Source organism: Lepidochelys kempii, chromosome 2, assembly GCF_965140285.1.
Source record: "Lepidochelys kempii isolate rLepKem1 chromosome 2, rLepKem1.hap1, whole genome shotgun sequence".
NCBI classification, from domain to species: Eukaryota; Metazoa; Chordata; order Testudines; family Cheloniidae; genus Lepidochelys; species Lepidochelys kempii.
Window position 1 is genome coordinate 161,534,354 of NC_136381.1, and position 25,698 is coordinate 161,560,051.

At 40.4% G+C, this 25,698-nt stretch overlaps 1 protein-coding gene across 2 annotated transcripts; it reads left to right on the forward strand.

The window, feature by feature from the left end:
- The first annotated feature begins 1,169 nt into the window (after positions 1 to 1,169).
- Positions 1,170 to 23,866, forward strand: FRRS1L (ferric chelate reductase 1 like). 2 transcript variants are annotated; one of them, XM_073332663.2, is made up of 5 exons: positions 1,170 to 1,588; positions 7,950 to 8,034; positions 8,526 to 8,664; positions 12,771 to 13,017; positions 13,544 to 23,866. In XM_073332663.2, exons 1-5 carry the CDS (start codon positions 1,375 to 1,377, stop codon positions 13,714 to 13,716), a joined length of 858 nt encoding a protein of 285 aa, XP_073188764.2. In that variant the 5' UTR covers positions 1,170 to 1,374; the 3' UTR covers positions 13,717 to 23,866. The 2 variants fall into 2 exon arrangements, with proteins under 2 accessions (XP_073188764.2, XP_078707786.1); XM_078851660.1 differs by having other exon boundaries at positions 8,574 to 8,664.
- The last annotated feature ends 1,832 nt before the right edge of the window (positions 23,867 to 25,698 follow it).

Consider the following 25,698-nt stretch of genomic DNA (forward strand, 5'->3'; position numbering starts at 1 on the left):
TTCACTTGCTGTGGCCCATGCAGTACAAGCAAGTCAGGCTACTGCTCAAGTGGGTCCACAGTCCTGGGTAATCTAGACTTAAGGAACTAAACCCTGCAGCAGCTGTTTCTTGTGCCTCCTCCACACTCTTCTCTGATCTACACTTTTCTTTAGGAATGTGTGTGGTTACATCCATTTGAGATGGAGACATGGATGTTGCAGTAGCTGCCAGGTCACCGGCACTCTGACTAACTGGAAGATCAGGCATCTCCTCACTGCTCACATCCTGAGTGGGGCCGGAAGGCTCATCGTGAACATTTGTGTCTATATATTGCAGGAGAGCTCCTTCCTGCTTAGATACCAAAGGAAGCCTTTCTTTCTTTTTCTGAACGCTGCCCCAGAGGGGCGCTTTCTTCTTTCACTAATGATTGCTGTTCTGTGCCAGCTATAGTGGCTCTCAACACTCAGCTGAAGGGGACAAATAAGCAGGCTGGTAGCAAGGCCTGAGTGAGGGAAGCTATCAGCGTCTTAAGGGTCTAACTGGTTCCTACTACTTCAGTTAACTGCCTGTTCTCCTCAACTGGGTTCACGGAAACAGGAAGCTCCCTGAGAAGTTGGGGTTAATAAGTCCAGGCTCCTGGGAGTGCTAGAGAGGTAGATAAGAGCCTCCTCCTCCTCTCTCCCTGCAGCTCCTGCTGCTTTCTGTTATTGCCTCGCACCCTTGCTCTTGGCCGCCTGTTAGGTCTCTTGCGCCCTCCTTCCCCTCCAGCACAGCACTCCACCATCTCTGTGCAGCTAGAGGAGAGAGAATGCATTGCACCAGCAGCAGACACAATTTTCTTCACTCTGGGTCCTGGTGCCTCTCCCTGCTCCCAGTCTGTGGCACCTGCCGCGGCCGCCTCCGTTGGCTCCAGGCCAGCGCCGCCCCGACCCCCGATGCCTCTTTCTCCTCGCGCCCTGAGTCATTTCAGTGCCCCAGGGAGTAACCGCAGTGATTTACTGGGGAGTGAGAAGTTCCCTTCACTCCAAACCTTTCCCTACTTCGGAGCAGAGCGCGCTTCCCCGCCCGCCGGTCTGCATGAACCCAGAGCCCATCCCGCCTGCTGGAAGCCGGTGGGGTTGTTCCCCTCGTCTCCGGTTTCCGGATCGGCCTCTCTACTGGGGGGGGGCTCAATCGCAGGCTCCGCCCTTCCCATCAACCACTCGCTGCCAGGGGCGCTCTATGCACAGGTCACTGCGGGAGGGCGGCCGGGGAGCCCCCCCCTTCCAGCTGGGGGGCGCACGGGCTCCAGGAGCCCGCTGCCCCTCCCCTCGCAGGACGCCGCGAGCGGCAGGAGGCGGAGGAGGGCGCCGCCGCACGCCTCGCTCTGCGCCTCTCCCGGCTGCGGGGCCGCCATGTCTCCGCTGCGCTGGGGCGCTTGGCTGCTGCTGCTCGCCGGCCCCGCAGCCTCCTCCGCCAGCCCGGCCGACGAGAGCGGCGGGGCGCGGGGAGGGGGCCGCGGGGACGGGGAGCCGGGGGCCCGGGAGGAGCCGCAGCGGCAGCAGCACGACTCCTCCTACGGCACCTTCGCCAGCGAGTTCTACGACCTGCGCTACCTCTCCGAGGAGGGTGAGGGGGCCGGGGGGCGCGGGGTGGGGAGCCTCCTGTTGGGGTAGGAGGAGGAAGCTGCAACCCCCGGCCCGGTGAGGTGCCCCGAGGCCGCGGGGGAAGGGGGGGGCGAATTGAGCTGGGAGGAGGAAGCATGCAGCGAGGGCAGGGAGAGGAGCTGGATGCACGGGTGTGTGTGTGTGTGTGAAGCATGCAGGAATGAAGGGGAGAGTGGAGCTGAAATGCACCGAGGGGAGCGGGAGAGTGGAGCTGGATGCACGGAGGGGTGCCGGGGGAGAAGCATATACAGGAGGGAGGGGAATAATGCACTGGGACACGGGGGCGGGGATGGAGCATGCACCCAAGGGGAGGGAGAGGAGGAGCTGGATGCACCGGGGAGGATGAAACATGCAGGAATGAGGGGGAGACTGGAGCTGAAATGCACTGATGCGGGGTGGGAAGGGAGAATGGAGCTGGATGCCCTGAGACACTGGGGGGGATGCACCAAGGGGAGCTGGAGAATGGAGCTGGATGAACGGGGGAGGGTGAGGAATATACAGGACGGAGGGGAATAATGGAGCTAAATGCACTGGAGGGGGAAATATGTGGAGCATGCATCCGAGGGGAGGGAGAGAAGGAGCTGGATGGGAGGGGGAGGGATAGCTCAGTGGTTTGAGCATTGGCCTGCTAAACCCAGGGTTGTGAGTTCAATTCTTGAGGGGGCCATTTAGGGATCTGGGGCAAAAATTGGGGATTGGTCCTGCTTTGAGCAGGGGGTTGGACTAGATGACCTCCTGAGGTCCCTTCCAACCCTGATATTCTATGAGTCTATGCCCGGGGGAAGATGAAGCGTGCATCGGAATGAGGGGGAGACTGGAGCTGGATGCATTGGGACACTGGGGGGGAATGGAGGGAGCTGGATGCATCGGCAGTGGGAAGCTGCACAAGGCTGGTGGAGGGTCCGTGGGGGGGTGGATGGGCTGCTCCCTTCTCGGCCCCGCTCCTGGCCGGGTCTCCCTCCCCGTCGCCCTGCTGCCCTCCTGTCTGTGCCGTGGAGCCGCCTGGCCCCGTGTTGTCGTTTCAGCACGTTGGCTAGTAACTCGGCGGCGTCCGTTCCCTGCTGTGGCCGGGCGGGGGCCTCCGAGCTGCTGCTGTGGGGCGGCACTTTCTGGGGCACGTTTGGAGCCAGCCCCACGCCCGTCAGCTCCCGTCGTGCACGGCCCGTGGCTCCTGGGGCGGGGGCCGAAAGGGGAGTGTCGGAGGCGAGGCCTGGTGCAGGGGTCGCAGTAGATTGAGGCTCGTCGCAAACGAAGAGAGGGAGAGAGAAATCTGCCCTTCTGTGGGTCGGAGCTGTGTTTTGGGTGTCAGACATATTTGCTATTGACAATCAAATGCTCTTCATCATGGGAAAAAGGACTGGCAAAATGAGCATAGCTCCCCCTCCTCTCCCTGGCGTGGGCACCCCTCCTAGCTGCCCTTCCTTTTGGCTGGGGTGCTGAGAGCTCTACCACCAGTCTCAGTTTACAATAACCATTATTGGTGTCTCCAGGCTTTGGAGCAAGAACTTGGAATCAGGCACTGCGACAGTGCTGGGGTCACAGAGATGCCTAACGCTGCGCTCTGTGCTTTCGCAGGGAATACAACCTTGTCTCTCCTAGAGAATGCTCAAGTGTTCTCCTCATGGGTACACAGCCTTTCAGGCTAAATGTGCCAAGTCTCTATTACCACCACTTGCAGATCAGGGCTCATGTATACTCCCACTGGGCAGGAGACCCTTGCACTGGACCTCATGCAGAGACTGGAAGACCCAGTTAGGTTTCACATTTCTCTTAGCAGAATATCCTGCTATCTGTAGCTTATTTTATTGTTGGTTCTGAGGTGCAGTCTGTCTTCTGTCCTCAACCATCTATGCAATGGCAGCCAAGCATTCTCTTTTCACAGGTTACCTTGGTATAAAGATGACCTGTGACAGATGAGGCATATAGGATAGAGACTAATGTCCGTGGCAAAAATCATGCAGTCACATTGATTGCAGTATTGTTTTAAGTGGTGATGGTGAAGAAAGTTTTTCCCTGTCTGTGAAATCCATTTGTCAGAGCTTTTCCAGGTGTGTGATGGGTTGATCATGCCTGGTTGCCTCCACTCAGATACAAGAATCAGTTCTTTCTTGCCATCAGAAGTTTTCCAGTTGTTGTGCTGACAAGATCGATGTGATTTAGATAAAAAATTGGCTGCTTTTGTGGTGGCAAAACCATTTCTGGAGGGGATAGATATATCATCTTTTCTGGCACAGTCCTGGACAGTTTCAGTCACAGAGTTTCTAGCTACCATCTGTGATTTGGAGCCTTTACTTTCTTGGCTAGTAAAATGAAGTAGGGCAGTATTATGTCCATTATCCATTGATACTGCTAGTGACTCCTTAGAGGAGCGCTGATTACCAGCATCCCTCACATGAACAGTTGTTAGGGTTTTGTTTAAGAAGCCATCATTTTACCATAGCAATCTTACCAGTAATTGCCCTGTTCCTAATCTTACCTTTTGAGGAAAGATTATTGACAAAAATTGTGGCAAGACAATTTGGAAACCGCAGACACTTCTCATTTCTCTCATCTCATTCTTTCAGTCTGGCTTTAGGCCTGGATTTGGTATGAAAGCTGTACTCGTCACACTGATCTCTTAGCAATGGAAAGTATTCTCACTGATTTTTAGATCAGTCTGAAGCTCTCCATTCATTTGTGACAAGATTTTCGCTGACTTGTTTGCAGACCATAGCTAGCTTAGACAGTGTTGCACTTGAGTAGTTCTTTCTTTCCTCTCTGAGAAATCCCAATAGGTGATTTGGGGCAATTGTCTGTTTGCCTGGAGGGCTTCCTCTTCCAGGATTCCACAGATTCCATATATTAGCTGAGATCAGCCAGTGACGTGGGTAGAGCTATTAACAATCCCGAAGATTTAAACCCATGGAGTTTGAGGAAGGACATTCTATTGAAGGACTATCAGTTTAGGAATTAACTTCCCTTGCTGGTTGGGTAGAATATGAGTAGTTGATCTTTGGGCCACAGTGCAAGGCTCATCTTGTATTCTCAGGCTTTTGCCTGAGCAGGGAGGGGAGTGGCTGTGCTGGTGTATAATTTCATATGCGGTGAAGAAGTCTGATTTTTTTTAACTTTTAAAAAGCCACGTGTTATGTTAAATATCATATATGTGCCTAGATATGTATTGAGCATATTTTATACATTTTAAAATAAATAAATGGGGCTGAACTTTAAAGCTTCAAACTTCATGTGTGGCTGAACAGCTTTGAAAAATAGCTGCTTGAAAAGATAGAGGAAGGGAAGGGGTTAAATAACGAGGTTTTAGGCAGTGAAAACTTTCCTTTGTTTGCCTGCAGTAAAAGCTTTCAGTTATATTGCTGACTGCAGTATGCGCTATGGAGTGGTGCAATAGTGCACAGCTCCAATAGTGTGATAACGATAGTTGTGTTTCTGTTGAGTGGTGCAGCTTAAAACTCCTGAGGAAGTGAAAACGCAGCTGCAAAACTTCTTAGTGCCACAGCTAGTTCTTTCTTTTCCTGTCAGTTGAAGAAAAGAATATCAAATTCAAATACCAACATAAAGGCTGAAAACCTGAACCCAGAAAGATCAGGAAATTCAAAATGTAAGGTTTCAAAAACGATGTTCACTCAGCCTGTCACGCTTCCTTCCCCACTCTGAACTCTAGGATACAGATGTGGGGACCCGCATGCAAGACCCCCTAAGCTTATCCTTACCAGCTTAGGTTAAAAACTTTCCCAAGGTACAAACTTTGCCTTGTCCTTGAACCCTATGCTGCCACCATCAAGCGTTTTAAACGAAGAACAGGGAAAGAGCCCACTTGGAGATGTCTTCCCCCAAAATATCCCCCCAAGACCTACACCCCCTTTCCTGGGGAAGGCTTGATAAGAATCCTCACCAATTTGTACAGGTGAACACAGACCCAAACCCTTGGATCTTAAGACCAATGAAAAATCAATCAGGTTCTTAAAAGAAGAATTTTAATTAAAGGAAAGGTAAAAGAATCATCTCTGTAAAATCAGGATGGTAAATACCTTACAGGGTAATCAGATTCAAAACATAGAGAATCCCTCTAGGCAAAACCTTAAATTACAAAAAGACACAAAAACAGGAATATACATTCCATCCAGCACAGCTTATTTTACCAGCCATTAAACAAAAGGAAATCTAACGCATTTCTAGCTAGATTACTTACTAACTTAACAGAAGTTCTGAGGCTGCCTTCCTGATCTGTTCCCGGCAAAAGCATCACACAGACAGACAAACCCTTTGTTCCCCCACCCCCCTCCAGATTTGAAAGTATCTTGTCCTCTCATTGGTCATTTGGGTCAGGTGCCAGCTAGGTTACCTTAGCTTCTTAACCCTTTACAGATGAAAGGGTTTTGCCTCTGGCCAGGAGGGATTTTATAGCACTATATACAGAAAGGTGGTTACCCTTCCCTTTATATTTATGACACAGCCTCATTCCACAAAGTGTACTGGTGCCAAATGGGCAAGTGCATACTGATTTTGAAGCCCTGACTTTTTCGTTATCTGGTTGTTTTGTGTTCCGATTTATGTAGTGTATTTTATCTTTAACCTGTCTTTTACCTTTTGATTTAATATAAAATTCTTTTTAATTCTTAATGCAGAATTAATCAAAAAGGCCCTGTACATATCTGTGTTGGTTAACTGAAACTATGTTGGTTTAACAGCTTTTAACTTTTAAGATTCATTTTCTGGACAGAGACTCAGGAAACCTGTGCTCACTGCGTAGTTCTGCCACAGACTGCCTAAGGAAATCACTTATTCTCTCTTAGTGGGATTTTTGAAAGTGCCTAAGAGAGTTAGATGACTAATGCCCATTGAAAGTTCATAGGAGTTAGGTGTCTTCAGATACTTTTGAAAATCCAGTCCTCTGTGATGAGGGTCCCGGGGGTGTGGGAGGGGGGCACGCTGAGATTACTTAAATCAGTGCAAACTGGAAAGAATGGGGCAGACAACCCCCAAAGCTGGTGGATAGTCCAATTTTTAGATTCACCAGATAAAACAGCTTCTAGAATAATCTTACTGGTTACACGGAAGCCAAACATAGCAACCCAGCCTTTGGGCTCCCTCCAAGACAGCCAAGTCAAATATGAAAGTTCTACTAATCCCAAAGGATTGGACATATCTCCCAAATTAATGAATATTCCAGATCTTATCCAAATATACACTTACAGCCAATTCTTATGAGTACAGTTCTGAGATCAGTTTCATAGTAAAGATGATGAGCTTTCTAGTTGCAAAGAGTTCTTAGAATTAGTCCATAATTTCAGTCCAATGTTTCATACCCCGGGTGATCCAGATGCGACTGGAGATATCAGTCTTATGACTCAAACTTCTGCCAAAATAAAGCTCAAGCAGATCTGAGAGGAAAGGATCAGATCCCAAGAGTACTTTATACAGTTCCTGGGCTTGGATGAAGAACAGGCTTTTGATGTAACCTTCTGTTTCTCAAACATTACTGGTGATTAACTACGTGGATTAACATAAGGTAATTTATCCATGAAGCAGTTCAACACAGACTTTAAAGAGACATGTAGACAGTGACATTATCACACTCACATTTCATCTAAATGTTAATAGTCCCTTTTGATCTCTGAATGAATAGCTATCGTAATATACGGGAACTGTCTGTTTACACGGTTAACATCTAACAAGATATAACTAAACACGTACAATTATTATTACCTCTAATTCTCTAACAATACAGGTTTACATTTCAAAGTTCTTGCCTATCTAACATGGAATGGCCCGAATTACCATTTATCTAACATGTCTCTAAAGGTTGAATCTGGGTCATTTAGCCTGCGAGCTGCTTAACCCTTTCTGACCAGACGTCATAGCCTCAGTGCCCTATCTTTAAAATGGAGATAACGGACTCAGTTCTCTACTGGATACAAAGCTCAAGTGCAGTGGAGGAGGGACTAGGAAGGAGCTGATTGCAGATCCCTGATTCCTAGCTGACTTGTGGAAAGACCTTCTGCCAGCAGAGAATCAGGTGTAGTGGCCTCTGGATCCACTACACCCCCATCCCTCAAAATGCATTTTGCATACAAGATAATCCAACCCAATAATACTTTCTCTTATCTACTCTTTGCATGTTTTGTCTAGTTAGATTGTGAGCTCTTCAGGGCAGGGACTCTCTCTCTTACTAAGGTTATGTACAGTGCCTAGCACAGTGAAGGCCTAATCTTGGTTGGGGCCTCTTAGATACTATTCTAATATAGATAAATAATAACAGTGGCAATATTTTGATGTATTACTCCGCATTCATTATCTAATGGCGGTTTATTCTGATTATACAGGTTACCCTTTCCCTACTGCTCCTCCTGTGGATCCATTTGCAAAAATTAGAGTGGATGATTGTGGAAAAACCAAGGGATGCTTTAGGTTGGTGTAGAATAAAAATGTAGATATCTTTCAGTTTATAAACCGTTACTTGACTTCACTAGGGACACTAGTAAATGTCCCACATTCATTTTACTAAATGTTTGTTGTCTGCAGATATTCACCATGATCAGGGACTATGTTGTTCAACACCTGATGAGCACTTACGTAAATAGTCCCAGTGAGATCAATGGACCACACCTCTGAATAAGTGCTCACCATAATGAGCCAACATGACCCAGTCCTACCATAAAGGGATAATTATTTTTAACACTGTAATTTATTGTTTTATATATAAAATACAATATAGTATAGAAATGATACGTTCTACCAATATCTGAAAATTTTATTTATGTGTCCACCACCATTAACAGCAACAAATCATGCTGTCTTCAAGATTTCGATGTAGAAACACAGATAAGCTAGAACAAAAAAGCTGTTCATATTTTGCGTGGTAGAAAAAGATACATGTTCTGTTTTCCTATTTCATCCAGGTATGGTAAACCTGGATGTAATGCAGAGACTTGTGACTATTTTCTCAGTTATCGTAGAATAGGAGCTGATGTAGAGTTCGAGTTGAGTGCTGACACTGATGGCTGGGTGGCAGTAGGATTTTCCTCAGACAAGAAAATGGTGAGACCAACAAAATTTAACGTTTCATGTTAACAAGTATATAAGCGTTTATGTATTAGAATAGGCACAGTTTATATTGGATTTGAAAAATATGTGGCAGGTGCAGAGAAAGATACACTTCTAATGAGAAATAATATCTAATGTTTGCATAGTGCTTTTCATCTCTAGTTCGCAGGGCACTTTACAAAGGAGGGGTGAGTATTATTAACCCCAGTTTTACAGATTGGGAAGCAGATCAGGAAATAGAACCCAGGGTTGCTGATGCCTGGTCAAGTTCCCTAGGCACTGGACACCTCTCTTGAGAATGAAAGTCTACGGTGATCTCTGGCTTCTGCTTTTGAACGCAAGACTGTTAATGACTTTGCACCATTTAATTCTAAAAAAAAATTCAAGAATAACAAATTTGTCTTCTAAGTGTTCTGACCAGTGTTTAATGGAGCAAAGTATACATCAGAAATTAGTGAAGTGTAAAGTTTTCTTGAATAAGTCAATTATTTTTCCACTGTATAAATCTGGACTTAACCATTACACTCTCAAGGGGATGCCCACTGCCTCTTTTTTCCACCAACACCCCACATTCCCAGAAAAGCCAGGTGAATTTAGAGAGAAAATTATTATTGCTAATTTAAATATATATGCTATATAAAATGAACAAATTGAAATAGGCTTCTTTGCTTTTTAAAAAAGTTTTTGAACAAGGTTGCCTCATATTTATTCTTGTTCCTGTGATTTTTATATTTCAGAAGCATTGTTTTTATTGGGGTTTTATGAGGAAAGCAAGAATTGAGGACTGTAATTCTGTTATATAAATAGTGATTCTCATTAATGTATTTAAGATTAGAACACAGCTTATAATGCTATCTATAATTGATTGCATATTGAAACATACCTATCTGCAACTGAAAATAGTGTTTATGTAATACATCCCTAGTCAGAGAGCAAGTGGAGTTATAAAGTTGCATGTGGATTCTATACACTGGAAAATGGGAGAGTGTTTAATGATCCTTAATCAGAGCCCCCTGAAGCAATAGAAAGACTCCCACTGGTATCAGCTGCTGACTTTGGCTCAGGTCCAAAATGAGGAGCACAAAGAAAATGTGAGGAGGGATGCATTACCATCCTACCCATGTAAATGGTATTATGTTGGAAATAAAAGATATGCGTCATGTAGTCTTAAGAAATAGTTGTAGGGACACATTTTTAAAGGTATTTAAGAGCCTCAAGATACAGATAAGCACTTAGTGGGATTTTCAAAAGCACCTAGGCACTTAACTCTCCCAAGCACCTGTCTGCACCTTGAAAAATCTGGCCCCTACTCTATATCAGATTAACAGTGGTAACATGCAGCCTTATCATATATCCAGTAGATGGCACCCCTGCACAATCATAATTTTAAAGTGAATGATTTGGTTTTCAAACCTGCTATGTATGAGATGCTGTGTGTCACTTAATCAGGCTACAATGCCATTTGTCATTTCAGTCTTTATTGCTTGTTGTATCTGTTAATTTAATCTATTTTCCCAGTAATTTTCCAGCCAAACAAGTGTCCTAGAATATGTAGGGTTTGTTAATGTAAATGACTCTGAGCTTTTTGGCAAAAGCTCCTCATAAACAAAATTCTGCCTTGGTGGACTCAAGTCCCTGTTTCTGGCCTGAGCAGCCTGACACAGTTCAGGGAAGAAAAGCATCTTGATTCTTTGATGGATTATTTCTTCATTGCCCTGTGCAGCTTTTAGTATTCTTTCTTGGTCTTGAATAGCATAATGCTTGTTCCATTTTTGTGCTCTCTCTCCTGTTAAGATTTGTACTCCTTTTCTGTTAATTTAGGTTCAGATTTTATTATTTTTATTTGTTGACTCGGAACCATATTCTGATACACTTGCTCATGCTGAATGGTACATTACTCTACTATTCGTCCAGTTGAAGTGGATGGGACACTCGTGGAATGTGTTGCCACCCTTTGTGAGCAAAGGTGTCAGAGTCTGGCCCCTATTTATTCAGTGCCAACAATGTGCTTGTCACTGTAATATGCTCAGAAATAAGGACAATCCATGTCTTGAAGCATTTACAGTCTAAAAGACTGAGAAGTGGGACCCACTGAGAACTCCAGAGGTAGGGGTAATTAGTAAGGCTTTGTTTGTTTGTTTGTTTGACCTATAATTATTATGAATTAACTTTTTGTGGGCATAATGCAAGAAGTCAGTTTTAAGGAGGGATTTCAATTAGGAGAAAGTGGTTGTTCATGGTGAACTGAGGTCATTCCATACAAAGGGGGCACTGTAGAAAAAATGCACAGAGATGAGTGGAGAAGAAGGAACTGAATAGGGCATCATGTCTGGCATCACTGGCGGAGTTATGGGGTGGGGGAACCTGATAGGAAAAAAAACCCAAGATGTAGGGCAGGGTGGAGTTCTGCAGAACCTTACCAACGAAGACCTAGGAAGTTTAAATTCAATGTGGCATGTAAAGGAGAACTAGTAGAAAGATCCCAGATAAGGATGACATGGCAAGAACAACTAGGCAAGGAAAATAATTAAAAATCCTTGTTTTTTAAAAATTGATTGGGTTGATGTGTTAGGGAGCTACATGGCAATTTTGACTACAGAACAGTTCAAAACATTTTAACTTTGTTTTGTGTTTGGTTTTTTAATGTTAAAGGTGCTGGTTTTTTTTTTTTTTTAATCTCCTTGTCCTTAGAGGTGAAGAATTTTTGCTCAAACTTATAAAAAAATAAATTAAACCTTTAAACACAAATTAAGCCTGAGGTGAAAGTTTTTGAAAACAGGAGGTTAGAATGAAAGCCCTTATATAACCTCAACTGTAGCAGTCATCACCTCTCCCACATTAATACCGAGCACCTGGAGCTTTTCAAATCCATGTCTTACCTAGTTCTTCCATTTTTCAGCAGTTTTGTAAGAATCTACACAGCAGTGGCAGCTAAATTAATGTGCCACCCCTTACTTTGTCCCCATCCATTTTGTTCCCCAAAAGCAGTTTGTGCAACCAGGATTAGGTGAGCAAAGACAGTTATGAATCTTTTGCAACATGCATAAAAGAACAGACTTACTTAGGATAAAGTCAGCAATCACTATTGCCTCCTTCAATGTGACACATTGATGACATTAGTACTATGGCTGTGGGGTATGTTGTTACCCAGTACTAACATCTACGCCACTGGCAGTAACCCAATCTTTAGTTGCCAACAACCTACAAAACTTTAAGATTTATTCCTGATATTAATGCTTCTAGAAGGCTATACTTTTGTAAGTAATATTGTGCCCTGAACGGTTAAGTATCTTTGCTGTGTCAATAGTGTTTTTGAATAATTGTTTTAGGAATACAGTACTTCTATGAATAGCCTACACAAGTAATTGTCATCATACTTTTTTTTCATCCACTTGTTTGTTTCTCAGATTGTGTTTCTGTGTCACTGCCTACAATATGTGCGGAAGCAAATTTGCCGTTGGTTAGTTCTGTTAGTATTTTATAGTATTCAACTTGTTTAACTGAATTCCTACTTTGCACTTGGGTGATATATATTAAGGGAAGGAATTAGGAAAAACACTATTGAATTAAAGTAGATTCCTTGCAGTTACGCAATTAATCCTTCAGATATTTTAGATTTGTTTCCTACTGTTGATTAGATTATATAGCATTTAATGTAATGAACTTTGCACCCCAAAAGTTCTGTTCTTCTTCTGTTTTTGTTGTGGTACAATATCCAGGAAGTTCACATATTTTGAACAATAAAAAAATGTTACTTTTTCTTTCTTGTTACTTAAATTATGTCAGGGAGTTGCCATCCTACTGGAATTTGGTATACATCGTGGTGAAAATCAAAAAGTGGCTTGCATACCCATAAACAGATAGAAAAAGTAAATATTACCATTGACTTTTTTCTGCACAATCTGCAGGTGGAAGTATCCAGGGATTTGTACAATGAAAGGGGGAACTAGAGCTTTTAGTATGTCAGCTTTCATAGTGAAAATTATGTAATGTGAATACTTTTATGGATATGGAAAAAAATTATTACTTGTTGAGTTTTCTTGCTAAAAGTAAAACTTTCAAAAGGTAGAACTCTGACTCATTTCTTTCCTACCATGTAGGGTGGAGATGACGTCATGGCTTGTGTTCACGATGATAATGGAAGGGTCCGAATACAGCACTTTTATAATGTTGGTCAGTGGGCTAAAGAGATCCAGAGAAATCCAGCTAGAGATGAAGAAGGAATTTTTGAAAACAACCGTGTGACTTGTCGATTTAAACGTCCTGTGTATGTTCCCAGAGATGAAACTATTGTAGATCTTCACTTGAGCTGGTACTATTTGTTTGCTTGGGGTCCAGCAATTCAGGGTAAGTTGATGGTATGCAGCTATGACTGCGTTCTTCAATCTATTTCATCATTGTAAAAGGAATTAAAATAGTTTGCAGAAGATTTTCCGATTTCTGTTTACAATAGCAGTGTGTGTATATATGTAAATTAAGGGGGCACTGTCAAGTTAAGTCATATAAAAATTCCTTACCTACTCTTTTTGATTATCTCTACTCCCAAAAGCTAAAATTGATTGTATATGCTTCAAAATGACCAGTTTATGATTCTTCTGAAGGATATTGTTCATAGTTTGTTGTTCAGGTTTCCTATGATTTATTCAGAGTTTTACCTTCTGGCACTATGTTAACTGTTGATGTAATGCTGTGTTTTTGTGAAGATTTCCTATTTGGCTAGAAACACCATTTTAAACTTATGAAAATCCTCCTTTTGGTATAGTAAATAGCAATAAGAGGAGGTGAGGTTATCTAGTGGAAAAGAAAGAAAAATCAGAAGTAGTTTAATTCACATGCTATGCTCATCTCTTTTTCTATCCTTTGTCTATTAAAGGTTCTATAACTCGGCATGACATAGACTCACCGCCTGTATCAGAGCGTGTTGTCAGTATTTACAAGTATGAAGACATTTTTATGCCATCAGCTGCCTATCAGACCTTTTCTTCTCCATTCTGTTTGCTTCTTATTGTTGCACTGACCTTTTATTTATTGATGGGAACCCCATGATCACAGCTGGATATGTATGGAAGATAGTGAGAATTTGTTAGTGAGAGTTCCTCAGGATGGATGAATTTTCTGTTGGAATTCATATCACATGATCGTCTAGCTGCTTTGTTGACAATTTCATCTTCTCAGCAAGGAAATAACCTCTCCTTTGAGCAGTAATGGTGTGCCAAATAATTAAGAGTAATCAAGGAGCAAGTAACAAACCGCTTCCAGTGTAACTACTAGTTGTTTAATGAAAAATACTTTTGTAAAATGTGTGTGTGTATGTTGGGGGGAATTTAGTAATGGACATATAGAATCAAATTATTTAATACACAATTTCCTTCAGTTCAAGAACTAAACGTTGGGGAAATATTGTCTGTTAAATACTTGTGGTGCAGATAGCACACCTGTAAGTGCAGTTTCTGAACTCAAAGTCAGGGTATTGTCCCAGCACCGCTGTTTAATAAGGACTGCTTTGTGATAATGGGCTTTCACCTGCCAAAATACTTTGAATTTGACAAAAGCAACTCACAGGTCTAAATGGTTCTGGTGCTTTCCAAAACCAGAAAATGCTTCACATTCCCAGTACAAGCAAAGTTAAACTTTCCATTGCAGAATTCTAATAATTGTCTGTACTATAAAAATAATTCTTAGACACAGCCATACTTAAGAAGACATAGCTAAGCTTTTTATTAATGAGAGATGATGCTGTATAAACAAGAAAAAAGAACATTAATGCTGATATAAATTCTTCATGATACAGAAAAATGCCTAAAAGTATATAGACTATAGAAGCCCCTTCAAGCCATAAGACATCTTCTAGTAGGCAAAGTAAGTTTCTTTTTTTATGAAAAAATGTTATTTAGATGTAAACGTCTTTTAAACAGCTGTTTTGCAGTAACCCTAACGTGTCTGTTCTCACCTTGCTATCTGCCCTAAATTCCATTCATGTTAAAGATGAGCAGGAGCAGCAGCTCATTGTTCCCAGAGCAATGCAAACATGATCTATGGTACTAATATGAAAATATGGGAATAAATAAAAAGAGCCTTAATTTCAGTTCCATCAGAATCATAGGTAAAGTCATATTTATCCAATGAGGAAAAAGACAATTCAACCATGAAAATAGATTTGAATTTTCTATCCTTCAAAGTATTACAAAAAGGGAAAGAAAATAGTTAAGTATTATTGTAAATGGGAGTGGCAGAAATGTATCAAATGAAGAATAGATCACAACTTATTCTAAAATGTTTTGGGTTATTGCTGTACATTTTTACTGTCTACATGATAGGAAATTTATGATTACCTTAAGCAGGGAAGCAGCTGTCTCTTTAAATACCTGATCTTGCAGATAACACATGCACAAATCTTCCATCCACTCAAATGGGAGTTCTGCATGCTTTAGGGTTGCAGGTTCAGTCCCTAAGTTATACTACGTATTAGGCTGTTGTACCAAGAGTACACAGTGCTTGACATGTTTGAGAACTCTTTAGCGCTATGTACTTGTAGAGTGTCTTATTAGAGATGATGTTTCCATCTTAGTTATTGCATGGTGAGGTAATAAGAAAAAAAATAATTGGAGTTTTGTAATTTGTGCATTATTACTCACAGTATAAAATTCAAAGGTTGATTTTTTTCAAGGCTTTGCATTCCTCGAAACTGTGTGCTTAAAGTATGTAAATTTTCGGTTTAAATGGTTATTTACCTCCCTAGCAAGCATTTTGTCCATATTTAAAATTGCAACATTTGTTTAAAAAATGGAGTATTAATTAGAAAAGTTTACACTTTAAAGTGCTTCATAAATAGTGACTTTATCTTAGTGCATTTCAGTAAGTGAATCCTCTATACCTGATTAACCAACTAATTAAATATGTGATATAGTTGTAGTGGGTCAGATCCTTGTCCCTGATAAGGTCTGCTTTGTGGAACTCTGGGAACAAATCATAGCCTTAATGTGTTCTAAGCAGACAGCTGAGATTCTTCTGGTGTAGCAGAATCCTTTGATGGCATAGATCTGGGTAGCTGGCTCTATGCCATAGTCTCTAACACTGGAGAGAAGAATGTGGTCAAAGCATGCTGTGTGTCCCATGTGCTGCTTAAATTACAGCAAGGAGCCTGTTCAGCTCCCAGCCTATGGCCAGTTTTACTACCAGCATAAGTTAAAGCAGTCTCTGGCCTGCTCTAATTTAGAGGCACTTACAGTAGCCCACAAGGGGCTGTTCCAGCAGCTATAGATTACTGGAGCATAACACAAACCTACCTTTGCTCTCCTGCCTCCACTTGACTCCTGGCTGGCCATCAAAATTGAGGTCAGTATATACAAAGACAGTAAAAATAACACTAAGGTACAAAGAGATTTAATCAACCTGACAAAAGTAAACAGATTCAGAGCTGAGGCTAAACCTTTGCACTTATTGTATTCCTTTGTGTCATGCTCGTGGAGAATATACACTATTTCAGATTACAGAGCTTTCAGGGCTGGTGGCTGAGCCTATGCCGTACATTAAGGCAAACGTATGCCTTCACTTTCAGATTCTGTTTTTGTGAGTTAAAGGTTCACCCTTTACCTGAGATTAATGTATTTTTTTTTTGGTTGTACTTTCCTTTTGTTCAGATATTAGTAGCAGTTTGCACTTGTATAGCACCAAGGATCTCAAAGTGATTAGCTGGCCCTATTTAGCCTTCCTTAATAATAGAGAAAAATACAGCAAGTCTACCAAAAAAAAAGAGAGAGAGAGAGAGAAACTATACTACTCTTCAGCTTTTCAACTGATGTTTGAGTTTGTGTCTATTAATTATTATTCTACTATACCATAATTTTACATACTTTACTGATATTAAAAAGACATAATCCCCGCCCCAAAGAATTTAAAGTTCAAGGGGGGATGGAAAAGGGTTTAAGGAGAGTGGAAGGCTACAAACAGCCATTGAGGATTAGAGGTATAAGAGTGGATAATAGTGGAAAAGTAGAACTGCTTGGCCAAGAACAGAGCAGAAGGAAGAAAGAACAAGCCTATAGGAAAGAAAGTTGGCAAGATCATGGGACTTTCTCCATGAGCATCTCTACAGAGCAGAAGCAGAGATAATAAAGGCGAGGAGAGAAACAAGGCTGGGAACTTAACATATATTCTATATTGGAAATATATTATCTATAGCAAAGTCCCCTTTTCACTACAGCATCACTGCAATCTTGCTTCCTAAATGGAAGGTGTCTCCTACTACCGAATAACAGAGACTTCTGGCAAGCCTATCACCCACCCTCTCCCCCAAGTCAGAATAGGGTACATGGTAGTTAAAGTAGCACCAGGTTGGAAATGAAACATCAGAAGCAACCCAGTTTCAGAATTTTCACGAAGTAAAGTTGATTGGACTGCTAATATTTGGAGAGGACAGGAAAAGGGTGAAACTGCAGCAACGCTGTAATTAGGTTTGGAAAGATTAGATTTTTATCAGTAAATGTAAATAAACATTGATTTCAACACACACCCAGAAACCAACAAAAAATATTTCCATTTATGATAACTGAAATTTACAGATAGGCAAAATTCAGCTTGAACACTTGTTAGAGTTTGATTTAAGGATATGTACTTTGTATATTTTTAAGTGGTGATGTTGATAATTTGTGTTAATGGTTATAAAGTTTTAACATTTTGAATTTCCAATTCTGCTGCCATTAAATAATTGTCTCCCTCCCCATAATTTCCCAAAACTGTGAAAATTTAAATCAAATAAAAATGGGGGGGAAATGCTTTAACTCTATAATTGTGCACGACTGTGAAAATTGAAAAAAAATACTTCAAAATAAACATCAATATTATCAGTCAGTTATAATACAAAATTGAAGTCTGCCAAGCCTAACTATAACAGAGAGGAAAGGTCTGGACTTTAGTGAAATTTGACTCTTAATATAATACCTCTTTAGTAGTAACTGGGCATGCCCCGTAACTGTTTCTTATATGTTGTTGTTTTAAATACTAAAAAGCAGTAGTTAGTCCCTGATATGATGAAGTACTGTAAACTTGCTTTACGCTTTTTATTGCTTGTGGAGGGTGCCCTGGAAACTAAAGTCCTCTTTACCCACAGAAGCTGTATGCAGCAATGCATGCTTCTTCATACCTGCCTAACTAATGTGTATCAACCCCGACCAGGAGAGTCAATCTCTAGGGAGAGGATAGTTTAGTCTCCATACCAAATCATTTCTTAGCCTACTTACTGAGATTACTAATGAATTGGCCATTAAAGAACAGTTTCAAAAGGCTTCCATTTTGTGTACGAGGTGAATTAATTGTACAGTTACCTGGCACACATGCACAAATGCAGGCACAGGAACGTGCATGGAAATTTTGCGTGTACACAATTAGGAGGCCTTTGGAAATATGGCCCTGATTGTTCTTTTCCAACATTATCTGTATAACCAACAAAAGGCATTAGTTACCACCTGGGACCATGTATCTGTATAAAAAAATTTTTTTTTTTAGCTGTGAGTTCTGCTTATTATGTTAATCATAGTGTTATCTTGTGCTCCCTTTGTCTGTCTTCACCTGTTGCCTCTCATTTTATACATAGATTGTAAGCTCCTTGGAGCAAGAATCAGATTTTTGTTATGTATGTACAGTGCCTGGTGCAATGGGACCTGCCTTCTCCACGGGGGCCTCTAAATGCTACCACAAGACAAATAATAAATATAATAATTTGGCCTGTTTTACCCAGAAAGAAAGAATGAGATAGGAAAGAGAGAGAAAAAGAAGAGGGAAGGAAGGCACAGCTGAAGACTCCCTTTTTACTTTCATAAAGACATATAATCTCATATAGTTTGTTTATAGTAGAAAAGGTCTTAAAACCTAAATTACAACATTACAAACTAAACAGTATTACTGATTTTATGAAGTATTTAAATAGAGGGTAATTCAGTTACCCAAAATTCAAAAGGAGAATAACCCTGTTTTCATACTCGAAAGAAACTGTATTGGGGAAAACTCTGCCTCTTCCCGTCCCACTCCTCCCCGCCACACACACTTGCTTTGCTGCACTCCAGTGGTACAAAGGGATAAGAGACATTTAACTCCCCTGTTATGGTTATCCCTATCTTTAGGATGTTCCCAGCTGATGTAAATGTAGCAGAGCTGTCATTCATTTATGTCACCCTCTGCACAATCACCACCATATGATGGGGGGATGAGGGGAGTGAATGGAACATGATGTGCTAGCAGCTAATCTTTTTGAGACCATTGCAAACTGATACAGGTTAAAGAAGCACTCAGGCTGAGCAAAGAATCAGGATCTGCAACCACCTTTCAGCAGAACCCAGAATAATTTAGATGCAGCAGATAATATAGCTGTTATGTGATAAATCCAGTGCAAATTTAGCATAGACTTGGCTGCTTAATAAAATTACAATTCATTTCTTTATGTAAAAGGTCCAGCATAGAAACCTTGGGATTGCCATACCAGATCAGACTCAGACCACTATTCTGTCTTTCATCGTGGCAATTATAGATGCTTCCATGTTAAGGCTACCCAGATCATGGTTTGAAGTCCTTGCTGGACCTCAGCCTGTGCTGCTTATGCTGCTCCCAGTCATTGTAGGCAAGTGAGTGGAGAGACTGTGGGGAAGTGGAGTGAGCCAAATGTGCCTCCTCCCCCTATTTCCTCCTTCCCAGCAATGTACCAGACAGCAGAGCTGGTGAGTGCAAGGCAGAATGTAAGCTGTGTCCCTTTCAGAGCTCTCTCATCTCCTCAGATCTCTTCCAGGGATAGTGCAGGTATGCCTCCCCATATTCAGGACAGAGGCTAAAAGATTATAAATAAAGCTCTATTTTTTTAATGTATGTTGTCTTTTAACATCATTGGATGCCCCCTTGTTTTGCCACTATGAAATGGAGTGAACAGGAATCCCCACTCTGTCACTTTGAGAGCAGAAGGCGGGGGCCCGCAAGGGTTCTAAAAATTAATACTTACCACTCCAGGCTTGTATTAAACTCCCATAGTTACAGCTTTTCTCTTGGCTTGGTAAATGCTGCCACCACCCAAATGCAAAAAAAAAAAAAACCCTTTGAACCCAGGAAGGAGCACTTGGGAATTCCTCCCTGTGGGGTACCCTCAAGGGGAAGAGCTGAGAAAGAAAACAAAGGAAATTAGCTGAGGCTATCAGCTAATCAAACAACATGCACAAACCTCGTAGGACACCAAAAATCCAGTCCTGTTCTTAATAAGGTAAATTTTATTAAAAACAAAAGGGAAAAAATACATCTGGAACTTAGGCTTTTGCTAGATTTTAAAGGAGCAATTCCAAAAATAAAACACCCAAAATAGCTTTCTTGGGGGGTTCAGCTTAAAGGTTACAAACAACCAAAAGCATCAGGGGGTTAGCACAGAGGAGATCTACAAGTCTTAAAAAATAAATAAACCTGATCTAGCTAAACATTCTAATCTACTTACACATTTGGACTTTCAGATAAGTAGTTCTAGGTATGATCTGATGATTTATGATCATACCTGGCTTAAAGCTATACACAGCATTTCTGCTGCCCCTCTGTAGGAGTTCCTGCCTGACTATCTTTATACCACTCATTATTTTCTCTCTCTCATGTGTCACCTCCAGCTAATATCCCCAAATAGAACAAACTTGGTCCTGCTTAGAACTGTGTTAGAAGGAACCATGTGCTTTTTCCTTCCCTAGAAGCTGGCTGCAAATAGCACTGTAAAATTACAGAAAAGGAGTATCAATTTTTTTCCACGGAGATCCATTGTGGGAGTCCTAATATTATTGAAATGGTTGTACATACACTGTATAATTTGTCTAGAACCTGGAACAGCTGGAGGAAACAAAGTTAACTAAATAAAACTTATAAACGTATATATTCTGCATGGATACAATCAACAACATTCATTTAGACCCTGATCTCATAATGTATAGACAGTGGGTGCAAGCAGTCTGCACACATGCTACACATTGCGGAATGCAAGCATCAGTAAGTATTTTTAGAATAAAATGGGTAAACATTTATTTAGTATAATCATAAGATATTGTTTAAACAATAAGGAGGAGATTAATTATTTCTTATACTTACTGCTTTCTCTTAAGTGTTTGAGGTGTTTACTTAAGATTGGATTATGTCACCCTTATTCACATTAATTAAACTACTCAATATGTATAAGAGAGGCAGAATCTGATCCTAAAGAAAATTCAACTTTTATGTAGATTCTCTCCAGGCCGATGCAGACTAAAGACTACATTCTTTGCTAAAATACATATTCACATAAATCCAGAATTTGACCCTAAAGCCTTGAATCTGCCCTTTAAGATATGGAAACACATCACTGGGTACAGGATCTTGACAAATCAGCTACTGGCCATTTCACAGGGGACACAGCTCTATATGCCTGAGTATCAGGATGGAACTCAGCTCTGTATCTGTGCTCAAGGGCTTTCATTGTAGATCATGTATTTACCCGAATTTAATCTCATTGTGTTAGTGGCATTTCTGCTGTGTTGTATCAGAGTTGCATTAGGATCTGATACAACACTAAAATATGCCCATCTTCTGTGTGGATACTTCTAACAGGTCCTGGAAGCTTTAAAAAAAATGTCAAATTTCCAGTGCAGAAGGCAGTCAAGGGAAATAAAGATTATATATTTGTGTATTATGTACCAGATTTTTAAAACCTGCCCTCTGTTTCTGCATTCACTGTTATTTGTATGTGTAATTTAGAGGTCTTAAGTATCTGATTTTGCACACAAATATGGTATAGATAACCCCAGTTTTTCTGAACCTGTTTTCTCTAGATCTGTGTGTTGTTGGTTATATATTTTATATCTACACACACAAATTAAATAAATCAAAAGCAAAATTCAGTTTTTACATAGATTAGTTTTTGGATATCTTCTAAGACCTTTGTAAAATCAGCTATAATTGTATTTGTGTCTAACAGATCTAAATTGAGCCACTGCTAGACTGCGAGTCACATAATAGAGCATAGTACCAACATAAGATGAGTGGATGATAGGTGTGAAGAAGGAGTATGAAAATGTAGTAACATTACTTTCTTTTAAAGTGCAAAATGAGTTACAAATATCAACCAAATCAGCATAATAAATAGTATGAAATGTATTTATTTTGGGTTCATGTTACACTCCTTCAGAAATACAGTTCCTTCCCCGATTTTACTAGAGTAAGGGAAGGGGAGCATTCTTCTAATTTAGTGTTCAGTATGTATTCAACATGACCTTACAAAGTCTTTAAAAGTGGTACTGCTGAGTTTTTAAGGCTAAATTTGGCTTAGCTTAAAACTTCTACTAGCTGGTTAGGAATCTTTGGTTTTAGGATTCTCAATCTATTGTCCTGATATGGTATATGGCAATCCCAAAGTTTCTATGCCAGACCTTTTACATAAGCAAATGAATTGTAATTTTATTAAAAAGCCAAGTCTGTGCTAAATTTGCATTGGATTTATCACATAACAATGTTGAGAATATTTTAAGAACCATTTCCAGCAGCAGATGACTAGTAACAGTAACCAAATTTTTTAAACTTGAAATCTAAAATTACAACTCCAAATCCATATTTACATTCCTAAATTAGTCGGATTTTTCAAAAGTGCTAAGTAACTGCAACTCCCATTTGACTTCAGCGGCTACTCATGATAAAAACTGCACTGTAATCACTATGTGTAGGGGCAGTTACATAGACTCTTTACCCTTTAGATCATTCAAGTTCAATAATTCAAGGTATTTCAGATTCTGAAAATGGAAACATTCAATGAATAGATAAATAAGTCTTTGATTCTGTGGAAAAGAATACAAATATTTTTGCATCTTTTCATTGTAATGCTCTTCTATACAAAGGTTAGAAAAATAAAAAATAAAAGCAACTTCCCTGTCAGTGTTAATGTTTAAATAAAGTAATTTTGCTTTAGGCTTTTTGGTTTTGTAGAAATCAGAGAATCCAGTAAGATGGTTTTAGAATGAAAAGTAACTGGGAGCATGCTCTGGAGAGTACAATAAAGCAAACCACTTTACAGCACAGGTTCATTAACCCTTTTTATCTTATTTTCAAGGGCTATTTTTCCCCGCCAATACTATATATTTATAGTGTAGTATATATTTTTTTCCACCATGAAGGAAAAAAGAAGTTTGGGGATAAGAGAATATTGTATATAAAATTAGTAGAATTGGAGGTGAAATGTAGATGCCACATTAAAATCTAGGAATATCAAAGTTTATATTATCAGCGATAATGATGAGAATTTCTTTAAGCAACTATATCGGCAACTATACCATGGCAATACTAAAGTGAGTGGTATTATATACAGCAGTGATTTTTTTTTTCTGATTTCACATCTGATGATAAAGTAGTAACAAAAAATACAGCTACCGTCTATTTTTTTCAAAGCTGAAAATAGTACCATGTTTACTGAAAGAAAATCAAGGGCAAAATTCATATTGGTTTCAATAGAGTCAGGATTACACCCTAAAGATGTTTCCAGCCTTGACTAAAGATGGACATTTTTGTTCCCATATATTAAATATCAACAGTTCTGTTTAGATTAAGACAAATGGCTGGTTGTACTCAGTATTTCTAGTTAGTGCATTCTGAGGTCTGGTTTGCTTCAGACTTTTTGTGTGATTAAGACTGTAAAAAGTATGCTAACACTTGCCAGTTTGTTCAGTACCATATGAACTGTAAAGAATGTAACTTACGCCAGCATTAAATTTTAATTTTGTACAATGTTTGTGCTAAAAATGAAATTTTAGTCTAAATAATTGATATTCACATGAAACGTGTACCTACAGTATTTAATATTAAGCATGCTCTTCATTCTCTATCTTGAGCCCAGTCCTCCATTCCTTTCCAGCTCCTGTTTGAAGTCATTGAGTACTTTGTTTGGTGAGAGTGGAGGAATAGGCTCATTGAGGTTTGGTTGTCAAATACCTGGACAGAAGTTCTTAAAAATAAACTTTTATGTTAATGCATTGGAATTTGCAGAAAGATAAAACTGAACAAATAGTGAAATTATTTTCACCAACAGGACTATTTTATAAAAAGTGCATGCCCTAAAACATTGCTTTGTAATATTTGTTTTATACTAATTGTGTTGTTGATGTTCTAGTGGACTTGGTTAATTGTCTGACAATAACATATGCAAATATTTATAAACCTGTTATAATAAATGCCTTTTTACTGTAAGAAATTATGTGGTATGGCATTTATAAAGAAACACAGACTTTACAGCTAAAATTATAGTAGCTTTCCTTATCACGTGACATCTTTATATTAAGTTAGTACTTCCATTCTAAGGCGCAAGTCCTGCAAACACTTAGTCATGTGTTTAACTTTTACTACCATGAGTCGTCATTGCAGTGAAGTGTTACATTGTAGGACTAGATAAGTAATGTGTGAGAATCCCAGATGTCAAAGCCATGATGCTCCTACTCATATTCACTGACTCTCGGTGAGATTGCCTTCCTGCTGAAGGGAATAGGTAATTCCTATTCCCATGCTCCTCTTTCCTGTGTAAGAACAGACAGAGGGAGGTGGTGCTAAGAGAGAATACCCTGATGTGGCCATTTTGGAAGGAATAGAGCTCTAAAGAGGTGAGCTAATTTGATGTGACTTGGAGCTGAGTTGCTCAACATTCTCCACCAGCACCTTTGATCACCAGGTGCTAGACAGAGCCTCCTTCGTAACCTGTTACTGGAGTATCCAGGTTGTAGTACTTCTGAACATCACAAGGGCACTGGAAAAGAGGGTAAGTCAGAGCTGGCCATCCAAACAGTGAGGCAGCCAAAGATCACACTCATCACCTTGGGCCTTTCAGAAGTGCCCAGAGATGAGTGTGAATTATACTTATTTTTTAAAAGGTGCCGTACAAAGCAGTGAGCCTTACTTCAGAGCCAGGCACATCAGGTAAAATGATACTTAGGAATAGGATTACAAAATACATCCATGAATTTGTGCTGGGTTGTCCCCCTCATACAGGCTACATAGCGTGCTTCATCTAATAGGATTCTTTGAGTTTGTCAGCAAAAGAGCAGATTAAGGAGAGTGAGCTGCTAATCTCTTTGGACATTCAGAAAGCCTCTGACAAAGTCTCTGAGAAGAGGAAAACAAGGAAAATAAGTAATTACGAGATGAAAGCTAAAATGGATCAGATACTGTCCAACAGACAGAAAACAAGAATAAAGGATCAATGTTCAGCATACCAAAAGATTAACAGTAAAGCATCCCAAGGTTCTGCACTAGTAATGATACAGTAATCTTTTTCTAATCATCTGGAAAGTGAGGCAAACAAGATGACAAAATTTACATCCAGCACAAAAACATTTTAGACTAGTCAAGACTCTAGAAGACTGACGAATTACAGAGAAATTTAATAAAGCTAAGTGAATGGGGAGCATAGTAACAGATGAAATTCAATATTAAAAATGCAATTAATGCACCTGGGGACAATAATGTAAACTATGCAAAATTTGCTGGGTTGTACATAAACTATACTAATAAAGGGAGAAGACCTGGCTGTCAATGTGGAAAACTTAATGAAAGTCTCTTCAGTGTACAGAAATTATAGAAGTGTTAGAATGTATAAAGGTTGGGATAGAAAAGAATACCAAAAATGCAATTATATAAATCGATGGTACACCCTTCACATGGGATGCCAATGTCAGACCTGATCACCTTAGTTGGCCAGACGATATGTTTCTAGGTACAATGTTCAGAACCACCAAAGAGACTTAGGCACTTAAGTCCCATAGACTTGCATTATTTCAGGGTATGCTCTTCCCCTACCCACCTCCCTCGCTCTCCCTACTGCATGTAACCTCCTAATCCCCTGCCCCCTCTGTGTGGGAGTTGGAGAGAAAGGCTGGAACAGCGGAGGATGGCTGGAGCAGGAGAGGCTATTGCTTTTACAGTTTCACTTCTACAGGCACTATCTTAGGGATTCTGTTGCTGGCTGTGCTGCTTAGTCACTCTGAGTTTTTGGTTTCCCCATCTGTAATATGG

What these genes read in the sequence shown, in the direction of transcription:
- FRRS1L (XM_073332663.2), top strand. Translation starts at nt 1,375, where the DNA reads ATGTCTCCGCTGCGCTGGGGCGCTTGGCTGCTGCTGCTCGCCGGCCCC. An exon ending in GCGCTACCTCTCCGAGGAGG is followed by an intron (nt 1,589 to 7,949) that starts GTGAGGGGGCCG and finishes CTGATTATACAG; the next exon opens with GTTACCCTTTCCCTACTGCT. An exon ending in TTGGGGTCCAGCAATTCAGG is followed by an intron (nt 13,018 to 13,543) that starts GTAAGTTGATGG and finishes TGTCTATTAAAG; the next exon opens with GTTCTATAACTCGGCATGAC.